This window comes from Acinonyx jubatus, chromosome B1 (genome assembly GCF_027475565.1).
Source record: "Acinonyx jubatus isolate Ajub_Pintada_27869175 chromosome B1, VMU_Ajub_asm_v1.0, whole genome shotgun sequence".
NCBI classification, from domain to species: Eukaryota; Metazoa; Chordata; class Mammalia; order Carnivora; family Felidae; genus Acinonyx; species Acinonyx jubatus.
This window is the reverse complement of record NC_069382.1, coordinates 31,639,295-31,652,523: the sequence shown is the minus strand read 5'-3', so window position 1 is coordinate 31,652,523 and position 13,229 is coordinate 31,639,295. Positions and strand designations below refer to the sequence as shown.

Below are 13,229 nucleotides of genomic sequence, written 5' to 3'. Positions count from 1 at the left end.
TCAAAAGTCACCTTGGAAGCTGTCTAGGACACCCACTCCTTTTTGTGAAAACTGGAAAATAAGTTCAGGTGAACAAATAGTTGATGAGGTAAAGTTATTTATAGGAGAATTTCTACCATTAGATAAAAACACATTCGTGAAAGTTGTTAATCATTAGATGGAAGGCTGGTGGAGGGGCATAATGGGTGCATTGGACTGAACACCTGAGCCCACTGGTCAATCACAGTGTCACAAGGCAGAGAATATGGGCCTTCCAGTGCAATGAGGAAGTCTAGAAGTATCCATGAGATGCCCTTTTCAAAAAACAAAACAAAACAAAAAAACAAAGCTGAATCTAATCAAGCCTAGATCTATCTAATGACCAATTTTTTAGGAAGTATAGGAGGTAGAGGAAACTCAAGACACCATGATTGCAGTCAACCAAATCCAGAGTTTGGCCAAGTCTACTGGACCGATGCCTCAGCTTATTCATCAAATAAATGGCAAGGGAAGAAAGAAAGAACCATAGATTAAAAGAGATCTGTCAACAAAGCAAATGTGTGAAGACCTTTTTGGGATCCTGATTTGAACAGTTGTAAGAAGACATTTATGGGCCAATTAGAGAAATTTGATCTCCGAGGAAATGAAATATTAGGGAAAATTGTTGTCTTTGTTCTTTGTGTTTAAGCTGTTTATTTTGAGATCATTTTAGATATTTATACTGTTGTCACAAGAATTACGGGGATCTCCCAAGTACCCTCTGCCCAGTTTTCCCCAATGACAACATGTATAACTTGTGCAGTGTCACGTAGGAAAATATCAACCCAGTCAAGATACAGAGGATTTCCGTCGCTACAGGGATCTCTTCTTGCCATTTTGTAGTTCTGTCTACTTTCCCCATCTTGACTGGCAATTGCTAATCTGTTCTCCATGTCTGTAAGTTTGTCAGCTTGGTAATGTTACGTAAATGTAATCACACTCTATGTAACTTCTTGGGAGTGGCTTTGTTTTTTCACTCAGCACAGTTCTCTGGAGATTTGTCCAGGTTGTTGTGTGTATGAGCCCTTTATTGCTGAATGGTAGTTGTTATTATTTAAAAAGTAATCCTTTTGCAATATATACATACATCGTCATTACATAGTATACCTTAAACTTACATGTTTTGTGTCAGTTATGTCTTAAAAAGTTGGGGGGGTGTGGTAAAATTGCATTGTAAAAGGAAAATGTCAACAATAAAATACAATGCTAGGTAATCAAAGACTTCACTTTATTCTGGAAAAAAAAAGGGAGCTCTTATCTCTTACAGATACTATAGGATTTTCAGATGAAAGGAGGTAATGTGTGGGATTTGCTTTAAAAGGATCTGAGGGAAGGGGATTATAAATGAATCCTGATACCTGTTAGTAATTGTTGAAGCTAGATGATGGGTACATGGGGTTCAATATACTGTTCTCTCCACCTGTTGTGTGTTTGAAATTTTCCATTATAGAAAGTTAAAAACAGCAGGAGCCTCTTATTTAGAAAGATGGAGCTAGCCGTAAGAACTAAAAATGGAACCAATAAGTAAACAACAGGGATAAGGAAGTGTGTGCTTCTCATCATAAGCTTTCCTGTACAATTTGATTTGTTGCCGTGTACGTGAATTCTGTATACTTTTGATTTAAAAAAATTGTTTTAAGTTTATTTATTTGTTTTGAAGAGAAAGAGACAGCGCAAGTGGTGGAGGGGCGGGGGGGGTGGGGGGGTGGGGGGGAGAGAATCCCAAGCAGGCTTCACAGCACTGTCATTGCAGAGCCCAGTGTGGAGCCCGAACCCACGAAACCGTGAGATCGTGACCTGAATGGAAACCAAGAGTCAGACATTTAACTGACTGAGCTACTACTCAGGCACCCTATATATACTTTTTAAATGTTTATTTTTGAGAGAGAGAGAGAGAGAGAGAGAGAGAGAGAGAGAGAATATCTAAAACAGGCTGTGTGCTGTTGGTGCAGAGCCCAACGCGGGGCTCGAACTCACAAACCATGGGATCATGACTTGAGCTGAAATCAAGAGTTGGATGCTTAACCGACTGAGCCACCCAGGTGCCCCATGAATTGTTATTATTTTTTAATTTTTATGTATTCATTTTTATGTCATTTATTGTCAAGTGAGCTAACATACAGTGTATACAGTGTGCTCTTGGCTTTGGGAGTAGATTCCTGTGATTCATCACCTACAATACCCAGTGCTTCTCCTAACACATGCCTTCCTCAATGCCCATCACCCATTTTCCCCATCCCCCCAACCCCCTACCCCATTATCCCTCAATTTGTTCTCTGTATTCTAAGAGTCTCTTATGGTTTGCCTCTCTCTCAGTTTGTAACTATTTTTTTCTTTCTCTTCTCCCATGGTCTTTTGTTAAGTTTCTCAATTTCCACATATGACTGGAAACGTGTCTCTTTCTCTGACTGACTTCTTTCACTTAGCATAATACCCTCCAGTTCCATCTACATCATTGGAAATGGCAAGATTTCCTTTTTTTCATTGCCAAGTAGTACTCCATTATATATATGTACATACCACATCTTTTTTTCCAAATAATGTTTAGCTTTGAAGGAGACAGAGCGTGAGCGGGGGAGGGGCAGAGAGAGAGGGAGAAAGAATCTCAGGCAGGCTCCAGGCTCCAAGCTGTCAGCACAGAGCCCTACGCGGGGCTTGAACTCACAAACTGCTAGATCATGACCTGGGCCAAAGTCCAATGCTCAACTGAACTGAGCCACCCAGACGCCCCTATATACCACATCTTAACCCGTTCATCAGTGAGTGGACATTTGGACTCTTTCCATACTTTGGCTATTGTCGATAGCGCTTCTGTAGACGTTGGGATGCATCTGCCCCTGTGAATCAGCATTTTTGCATTCTTTGGATAAATTCCTAGTAGTGCTATTGCTGGGTCGTAGCCCATGAATTATTTTTAAATAATTTTAAAGCTACTCACAGGAAGCAACTTAAGTACCTGTGCAAATAGTAAGTTTCTGCTTCCGTGTCGAGACCTCCTTTACTATCTGAGACGAAATACTGGTGATTCTAAAGTAAACGAAGTCACTTTGGGGGTCCGTACCTTCAGTTGTCCTTTATCTGCTTCAAGTCATAAACCATCCTGTTTGCACATTAATGTCTTCCCTAAAATTCCAGCCACAGGTGACTTTGCTGTTACCGTATAAGCAAGGCTTTTGTATTGGAGTAAAACTGAATTTTGTTACGGTTCCAGCCTCTGCAGGTAAGCTAGGCAGTGCTAGACGTGTGTCCCCGACAGAGCACAGGTGCTTTAGCCTTTAGTCCTGTCTTTGGGTGCTGCACCTCTCTTGGCCCGTGACCAGGAGAAAGCTATCATCACGTGTAGCAAATTTTACGAAGTTTGCCTATACCTTTTCTTCTACATTTATTCATTCATTTGTTCATACCTGTTTGTTGGGAAGTCGTTACGTGTCAGGCAGCGTTGCAGGGACTGAAGACATTTTATGTAGACAGAGATGGCCCAAATCCTGCCAACAGGGTATTTTTTGTACCTATGAATCAGAAACTGTTCTAGAGGTCATAACCAGGTGACATTGACTGTAGCGTATTCACTGACTGTGTAAGGCCTGTGTCTGTCACACTGTAATACCAAGCATAATTTGATACTAAAAATATTCTCCCCCGTGTCAATTCTCTTCATACCAGGAAGGAATTTAAAAGACCAAGAATGGCTGACACATAGCTCTTTTCTGTGTATGGATCAAGCCTTATTTTAACCATTTCATTTATGTTAACTCAGCGCTCACCACAGCTTGCTGTGGCTCCCGTTTTGCAGAGGAGAATGAGGTACAGAGAGGTGGGGTGACTTGCCTAAGATCATAGGGCAGGTAGGTGGCAACGTCAGGCATCCGGCACCGAAGGCCATCTGTTCTCTTTTGCAGTTCCTCTGTGGAGCCCGAGATTTTTCTCCTGGTTTCCACATCCACTGACCAAGCTTTCATTTCCCCAACTGTCCCATGGAATGTCGACAGATGTTCCACAGAAATAAATTTTCTGTGGAAAAATAGTTAACCCGGTATTTTCCTGATGTGTATAGAGATTATTTATACTGAGGGACTTCTCAGAGAATTTAATGGTAAATATATATTGCAAATCACCAAGAGGAACATTTATCTTGTACAGTTCTAAAATTATTTTTCCATGGAATGTTTTATTTTGTTTTGTTTTTACAGGATATCTATAGATCTCTCAAGGAACTTGCAGTTCTGTGCCATTTTTGTACTCTTGAATATCATCCATCACATCATTAGTTTCTGTATTTTCACCCAAATGATCTTTCTTTAAATGTAAAATCGAATGTTGTCACTCCCTGAGTCACTGTGCAGTTAGCTTTCATTGTTTTCAGGCTCCTATTCATTGCATACAAGGGCCTTGCCTGCTTTGTGGAGCAGTGTTAAGCCTTCTGGAGGCCAGGGACCCATCTCAGTCCATATAGAGTCTGACATCGTGTATATGTATCAATAATAGTTACTTGCTGTTCGATGGTGAGCCCCCTAAAGACCACATCCTGTTTTTGTATCTTCTACCTAGCAAGTCATTACCTGCACAGAGTGGTTTCTCAATAAATGTTTCAATGGATTCCATTTTCTGGACGCTTTAATTGCTAAAAACACATTCCTTATGTTAACCTAAAGTCTGGTTCTCTCCAACATGATCGCATTGAGTGTATTTCTGTTTGCTCATAATAATCTATTATTTCAACACAGTGTTTGAGTTTCCCTGAGGTCTTCTCCATGTGAAGCTTTTTTTTTTTTTAACAGAGAACATTAATTCTCACTTGCTAATATGGCAGTCAAAACTGAACAGTACTTCATTCCGGATATTATTAGAACAGTTTTAATTTGTATAGAAACCCACGTTTTTTCCACCAGTTATTACCATTCCTTTGTCCCTCTTCTTCTACTTATGCTTGTTAAAACCCATCTTATTTTTGACCTATTCATTTTTTAATGTTTTTTTATTATTTATTTTGAGAGAGATAGCAAGTCGGGGAGGGGCAGAGAGAGGAGACAGAATCCCAAGCAGGCTCCACACTGTCAGTGCAGAGTCTAACATGGGGCTCGAACTCATGAAGTGTGAGTTCGTGACCTGAGCCAAAACCAAGAGTAGGACTTTAAACCGATTGAGCCACCCAGGCACCCCTTGACCTATTCATTTTAATCTTGATTATTAATGTTTGAAGCAGCTCAGCCAGCTTTGTGTTATCTTTCACTTTTATGTAACCTTTATGTACATAACTATTGTTTCTTCATCTAAGCGTGTGAGCAGAAAACAGCCCCTCATAGGTTCTAGTAGATAAGTCATTCTAGGCTAATCCTGAGTCATCCTAACGATAGCCTAGCTACACCTATCTCCTGTCTTCAGTCTGTCAACTCGATAGCATCTAATCTTTTACTTACCCAGAACTTGCTTGGGCAAATGTTTTATGGAAACGTAGACCGTTAGTTATCATATAGTTTGTAAATTGAGTTCTTTATATTTTATTTGACTTTGTGTAAGCTACCGAGCCCTCCATGCCTGACTCAGATTTCTAAAATTTTCAACGGAATAACTGGTCTCAAGTTTTTCTGTACAAATTAAAGGCTCAAAATTGTATATGGCGTGACATCTTTCTCAATTACTGTGTCTTAATACATCTTCACAGGCTATAAAAAGTTGCAGAAAGAAGAAAGCAAAGGGAAAGAAAAGTATTCAAAAGTCTTTATATGGGGAAAGAGACATCGCTTCCAAGAAGCCGCTCCTAAGTCCTATTCCCGAGCTGCCTGAGGTCTCGGAGATGACGCCTTCCGCCCCAGGCGCCGGAACGATGCATTCAGGTATCTTGTTCTTCTCCTGTTTAGATTTTATCCTCTCCACCACCTTGTCCCCCTTTTCCCATTCACTGTGTAAAGAGCATACAAATAAAAATAGCAGCTTTCCCAGCGATTTTAAAAATCGTTGTCTTTGTCAGTCATCAGATATGTGTCGCCTGCATTCCATTTGCAGCGTACCTGTAGGATTTATAATAGATTCAAGGATGAATAAGGTATATGCCACCTGAAGACTGTTGGCTTGTGCCTACTTCGGAACTTCAGGAAAGCACAGAAGTTAAACGGACACAGCTACCTCCAGCCCCAGCTCCTTGATGTGGTACATCCTGGGTCAGGGGTTGGCAACCCCACCTCTTTTTAATCTGGCCTGATGCTGCTCATCCTTTAAGATTTAGCCGTGCTGGCTGCTTTTCCAGGAAAGCTCTTTGTTCGCATTACACCTTTACCATCTAGCGTATAATGTTCTGTCTGCCTCCCTCTCCTGCAAATTGCGGTCTCCCTGAGACTGAAAACTAAGTCTTATTTTCATTGTATCTCCAGTTCCTGACAGGAGTTTTCCCAAAGATGTTTAAATAATGACTGTTAGTATAGGTTTTCTGTTTAGAATCTTATTAGATCATTTCTTTTTAAAAATACCTGAAGCATTTTTTTTTTTGTCTATAACCAGTGGTATCATGTGTTGAAAGGGTTTAAAGCAAATCTTCCCTCCCTCCCTGTCCCTTTTTCTCTGCCCCTTTCTCTCTTCCTCCCTCCCCCACCTTTCTTCTCTAGTCTGTCAGTTTCATGAAAAAATACATCAACCTCAACTTTTAAAGTTGTAGAAAGAGCCCAACTGACATGATTTGGTTACCCCGAGTGGACCCTACGATAATCTCTAGCTTCTGTGACCTGATGTTGAGTACCCATGTCCTGGATACATACCTTTTCAAATTGAAATACTTTTAGCTTTTTTGGCTCGGCTGACGTTTTATAGATACTAACAGTTTTGAGTTTCGTTTAAAACATTTTTTACATTCATTGGCTGGCCAATTAAAACCCTTACTCCCTGAGATAACAAGAGAGATGGCATCCAATAGTACTGAAGTTTAGAACACTGAAAGCCTGAATTTATTTCAGCTGTGTTCCATAGCTTTAAAACCTTGATGATGTTTTTCCACCTGTGTGATGTGTAACCCAATGCGCCAAAAATGCAGGACACCCTCCACGTGGCATATCTTCCTGGAGGATGACTTTTAGTCGCACTGAGGTGGAAGGTAGAATACTGTAACAAACATAGCGCTATTTGAGAGTACGGTGCAGTTTTTATTGATTTTTTTAACACAGGGCATAAGACCTGAGTGTCTTTAAAAGTAGCCTTCTAGCTAAATCCTCAACGCTCCCAAAATTCCAAGTTTTCTTTTCCCTGTCTTTCAAGGGAAACATTACTAGAAAAGTTTCAGAAGCATGGCGGTGCCCGTTTTCAGTAATTCATTTTTCGGGAAATGGGAAACATGGCTGCCTCATGCTAATTGACCTTGTAGTGTGGAAAGCACATTAGAATAGAGGAAGCGATTTGAGATACACTTGTCATTTTCATGGTCTGAGGTCATGTACTTTATTCATTCACGTATTAAATACATATTTTCTTAACCTGTGGCTTGGGGAAGAACTGAAAGAGAAAGAGCTTGATGCCAGATGGGGGCAGGTACAGTGTCGCATTTGTAGGTCTTGCTAGTTTTGAAAGCTTAAAACACAGAATACAGTATGGCACCTGTTTGATTTGTCAACATTTATTTCCACTGTTACTTTTTCCCCCGAGATGTAAACTTATTTCCACACCCCTAGATGATTTCGACTCCAGTGGTGAACTTCAAGCAGCAAAGCTTCCTCAAAGGAAGCCTCAGAAGCCAGATTTGCAGATGAGTCAAGGTTTTAATAAGTACGATCTGTCTGCACTCTGCAGCTCTCACACCAAACGTTCCTCGCCGCTTATTAACGCTACTTTAGAGCAAGATTTAGATATAAATACCGTAGAAGCTAGTAAACATAAAACTCTTCCAAGAGCGGAAATTAAGTCAGAAAGTGAAAATGACCTGAAAGCTGGCTCTGAGAATGAGAGCAGTCCTGTTTCCTGTGATTCTGTGACCGCAAAGGTCCCGGCATCCGATGATGCGGGATCCAGTATTATCCTGCCGTCCCGGGAATTGGCTGCCGCTGGCCAAAATGTGGAAAATCTTTTAGAGATCTTTAAAATTTCAGAAGATGTGAACATAAAGTATGAAAAGCAGGATGACTCTGTTATAGCTCCAGAAGGGAAACCGCCGACCACACGTGTAATGACTGGCTTACAAAAAGACGTCTTCCTTGACAACATGAAAGAAAGTACAAATCCGAGCGAGGGTTCGGGAAGCAGCTGCGCAGAGAGTGAAAGCACTGGTACGAACGGGGGAGGAAAGAAGCATAGAAGACGCTCTATGTGTTACTCTGGCGGCCAGAGTTTCGATTCGGAAAAAAACGGAAATCCCAAACCTCCCTACCTGGTGAGCAGCCCTGTAGAAATTGGTTTAGAAAATTCTGAACTCTATAAAGATTTATCTGACTCCATAGAGCAGACCTTTCAGAGAACGAGTAGGGAAACAAAAGTAAGACGGAGCACCAGGCTGCAGAAGGATCTGGAAGAGGAAGGGCTCGTCTGGATCTCACTTCCATTTCCTTCCGCTTCCTGCACTTCCCAAAGAATGAAAAGGAGAACAATATGCACAGTGGACAGCACAGGCCTTGAAAGCGTGGCCCTCTGTAAAGACCCCAGGTCTTCTGGACACACCCCGAGCACGGCACCCGCCGTGTCGGGTAAAGACAGGGAGGGCTTGGCCGCCAGTGCGGCCAGTTTACCTGGGAGGAGGAGGAAGAGCTTGTGGACGTCCGCACCCGTGAACGCAAAAGGTCCCATTCTGGCAAAATGCTGCAAGAGAAGAAGCTCTCTCCCCCAGAGCGGAGAGAGCTCTCTGAGGGACGTCCAAGGAGTCGGGCACGTCGGGAACTAAAGCGGTAACTGGCATTTCCTGAAGAACGTTCGGGGCCGCAGAGAAGGTAAACCACCCCCCCACCCCATGCTCAGAACATTTCTTTCACCCCGCCTCTCCTCCCCTGTTCAGAGTTTCAAATAAAATCATTTGACTTGAACCTCTCTGTAAGTAGGAGTAAGTGGGATTTCTTCATTCAAAAAGAAGACATTCTCTTAAATCTGTTCTTCTCTCCCCAAATAGCACGTTTGCTGAAGGTTTCTCGCTAGTACGTGTTGACTGTTTCCGTTGGGAAACAAAATTTGTCTCTTGAAATTGACTCATTGTGTCTAGATGAGAAGACCTGAAAAAACAGATTGATAAATGGAATTTTATGAAAATTGAAAGGTGATACAAGGTTAAAAACTGCCAGGAAATGAGAAAAGATGTGTTTTTAAAATGTTGCAGAAAAAGCTGGTTAAAAATCTTTATCCATTAGGGAAGATGGAAATCATAAGACTTTTTTGTTGGTTTAAAATTAAGAAGCTTTAATGACTTGCTTCGTCTATCTCAAATGAATATTTTTATATTAATAGGTTAAAATCAAAATTGGAAAATTCATATAGTAACCGGAATATTACAAGTCAAACATTATAAACTGAATTTATAGTCTATAAATAACTAAGGTGAAAATATTTTGTCTTTCAAACAAGATTCTTCCATGCCCTGTGGGGCCGGAGGTGCAGGATTGGTTTTGGGGGAGAATAGAGCAGTATAGTTGAATCATCCTCCCGATCATTCCAATTAGTCACATTTAGGATTTATTCCAAGAAATCCCAAATTAGTAATTTGGTATTTAATTCATGCTTCTCCATTAAAAAAAAAATTTTTTTTTTTTTTTAAGTCTAGAAATTTCCTACGAAAGGGCCTTGGAAAATTTGTTTACTAACATGAAGCATGGTGGTAGGTGGCCGATTCTTTTTTAACGTGGTGTTTTGCCAGCAGTTTTCTGCATTTCACGATGTCGAGTACCATCCCTGGTCTCGGATTCTCCAGTTATATTTCAGCAGTATCCTCCGCTGTTTTGATGACAGCAGTTTGAAAATCTAAATTGCTATATATCTGGAATTTGGGAGTGCGCGTAAATCATTGTATCGTTAAACAATTGTCTTTGAAATCCTCTAAATCATTAAACTCTCCCTCTCCATGATAGCAGAAACATGTTAACAAATAGAGCGCTCTATAAATAACACAACAGGGAAGAAAGCTCCCGCTGAGTGCCCATTTCCCCTGCCTTAGATACAGACTATTTGTTACCTTCTTGGCACCAATAGGTCTGGAACTCCTGCTGCTAAAGACTAAATGTATTTTACATTAACACTCAAAGTGATCCCCAATTTCTTCTGCTAAAGGGTGGATTGTTTAAAAAATTCTTTTATCTTTACACATAAATTATTTATAGGCTTTCCCCTCTCCCCCCCCCCCCCCATTATAGTTTGGTATGGTTGGCAAATCTCTACCAGTGAAAACAAACCAAAAAATACGAAAACAAAAACAAAAAATCTGCTTACTACTTATGAAGCTTTTCGGTCTTGGTAATTTAAAAAGAAAAAAAAAACTTTCAGAACCATACGATGTGAAGGGTTTTTAAAAACTTGTTCTCCTTTGTCGAATGTGAAGGCTATAAAACTACTGATTGTTATTTTCTCCTTTTTACTTCAGGTATGATCTCTGTTGTATTTGAATTTGAAGAATTTCACATGCTTTGTTTTATTTCTCAAAATGTGCTAATGATCTGTGGCGGGTTTTGGCTTGAGTTTTCAAATGTAAAATTCTTGTTTTGTAGCATCTCCATTTAAAAATCTACATACTTTACAAGTTTTGTGGGTTTCAGAATGTTTCAGCGTAACTGTCTTGTTGATATTTGTAAATAACAAAGAGGAAGTTTTCCTAAAAAAGAAGAGGTCTGAGAAACCAAAGCCATTTGGACTGATTTTATCCACTGTCTCATTTGTAGCCTACGTTTTGTGAGGAGTTAATCATTTCAAATTAAGTATTTGTTCCTGCTTGCTTGTTTTTAGCTATTTCTTTCATTAATGGCTAAATCAGAAACAGGGCTTCAGTAGTTTGTCCTTGCCTTGTCTTTTACTGCAGTAACCCTTGACATTTTGGCTTAAAAAGTCCGTGAATCTTTCCCTGCTGCTGTAGATCCTTGTTCGTTCCAGAAGATGGCAGCATGACATCTGGATACATTACCTTTAAAGCCCAGGCAGCCCTTCATTGTTGTTGCGGGTGTTTCTCTTTAACTGTTATTTTCACTCATTCTTATCACGCGAGTACTATGTGTCTAGTGAAGAAAGTAGAGAACTGTACGCAATTAAATACTGTTCATTCCCCTGGTGCAAGCATCCTACAGCCACGCCTTCCTCTTCCCAGCTTTCTGTGTAAACACCCTTAACAACTGGCCCTTAAGTCTTCCAGATCTTTGCCTGTGTAAACACGAGTATAGGTTTTGTTGTTTTCCGATGGGCTCGCTGTACTGTGCCATTCTGCAGCTGAATTTTTGTATTCAACAAAATACCCAGTACACTTCGGTGTTAGCACGGAGATCCTTAGCTCTCCTTCAGTTGTATCTTCTGAATATCTAGTATTTAGTTAGCCGTCTGCTTCCTAAAGGATGCTAGTTGTCTCCACTTTATTGTTACTGAAAATAATGCCACAGTGGGCTTGTGTGAAAACGTCCGTAAGGTAAATTCCTTGAAATTAAAACTAAATGGGCATCAAGTTACGTTCTGTAGTTCATACCTGATAAAGTCCTTTCATGAGGATTTTGGCATCAACCCTTACCTTCTGTTAGACTCTTCTCCTGACACTTTAGTGCCACTTTGCTTCCATTTTCTCTCACTGCCCCCACTGGCACGTAAGCTGTGGCATTGAGGGTGAGGAATGCCTCATTCATGCTTCAGATTGAAAGAACTTTTTTTTTTTATGTTTATTTTATTTTTGAGAGAGAGAGAGAAGGGCAGAGAGAGAAGGAGACACAGAATCGGAAGCAGGCTCTAGGCTCTGAGCCATCAGCACAGAGCCCGACGCGGGGCTGCAACCCACGAACTGTGAGATCATGACCTGAGCCGAAGTCAGACGCTTAACCAACTGGGCTACCCAGGCACCCCGAAGGAATTTTTTTTGAAGTCCGGTTTATTGAAGTGTAATTAACTGTAGTAAACTGCAGTGAAGCTTACCTTTTTTAAATGCACAGTTTGAATGTTGGCAAATTCATGCTGTCATATAACCGCTACCAGAGTTAAGTAACGGTACACTTCCATCACCCAAGAAGACTTCCTCTTACCTCTTTGTGGTCAGTCCTCCTCCCTCAACCCCTTATCGGATTTCTGTCCTTTGTCTAGTTTTGCTTTTTCCACACTGTCCTATAAATAGATAGAAGAGTTCTCTCCTTTTGGATCTGTCCTTTTGGAAATTTAGCAGAATGCTTTAGATGTTCATCCATGTTTGATGTCCTAAGTACTTGATTCCTGTTTATTGCTAAGTAGTATTGTTTAATGGATGTACCGAGGTTCTTTACTCATTCACCAGTCAATGGGTATTTGCATTGTTTGGTTTTAGACTATTACAAATAAAGCTGCTATAAACATTCACATGTGGATTTTTTTTTTTTTTTTTATATAGACATGTTTTCATTCCTCTTGGGTAAATACCTAGGAGTGGGGATTCCTGGCATGTATGGTTGCGATATGTTTAACATTTTGAGAAACCGCCAGGCTTTTCCACAGCGGCCGCACCTCTGTGTATTCTCACCTGTAGCACGTTCAGTGCTCTGCATTTTCACCAGCACCTGATGTCGCCTGCCATTTCCATTTAAGGCCTTCCGATATCTGCACGGTAGTAGCTCGTTGTGGTCTTGATGTATATTTCCCTAACGACTAGTGATGTAGAACATCCCTTTTTGGGCTTACTTGCCATCCTTATATCCTCTTTAGTGAAGCATCTATTCACATTTCTTGCCCACCTTTTTTTTTGTAGCTGTTGGTGTTTTCCTACTGAATGAAAGAGTTCTGTGTATATTTGGATACAAATTCTTTATTGGCTATGTGTCTTGCAAATATTTTTTTCCCCACTCCGTGTCTTGCTTGTCTTTATTTTCTTAGCAGTGCCTTTTAACTCTGGTGTAATCTAAGTTAGCAGTTGTTTTGTTTTTTTTCTTTAATGGTGCGTGCTTTTTGTGTTTTATGTAAGAAATCTTCGCCTAATTTAAGAACGCAGGGATTTTCTTTAATTTTTTTCTAGAAGTTTTACAGTTTTAGCTCTCAGGTATTAGATCCACTTTAATTTTTGTATAGCGTGTAAGGTGAGGGGTTTTTTTTTGTTTCGTTTTTTTTTTTTT

The 13,229-nt window shown here is 40.4% G+C and overlaps 1 protein-coding gene across 9 annotated transcripts in view; it reads left to right on the top strand.

Annotated features, from left to right (window-relative positions):
- CDCA2 (cell division cycle associated 2) overlaps positions 1–12,483 on the top strand; it is a 52,596-nt gene extending 40,113 nt beyond the window's left edge. For all 9 annotated transcript variants that reach the window (XM_027077368.2, XM_053216407.1, XM_053216408.1 and 6 more), the window contains 2 exons: positions 5,681–5,852; positions 7,671–12,483. In XM_027077368.2, the coding sequence (XP_026933169.1) occupies positions 5,681–5,852; positions 7,671–8,869 (1,371 nt within the window). In that variant the 3' untranslated portion in view covers positions 8,870–12,483. The remainder of the gene's footprint in view (positions 1–5,680; positions 5,853–7,670) is intronic.
- Positions 12,484–13,229: the final 746 nt, after the last annotated feature.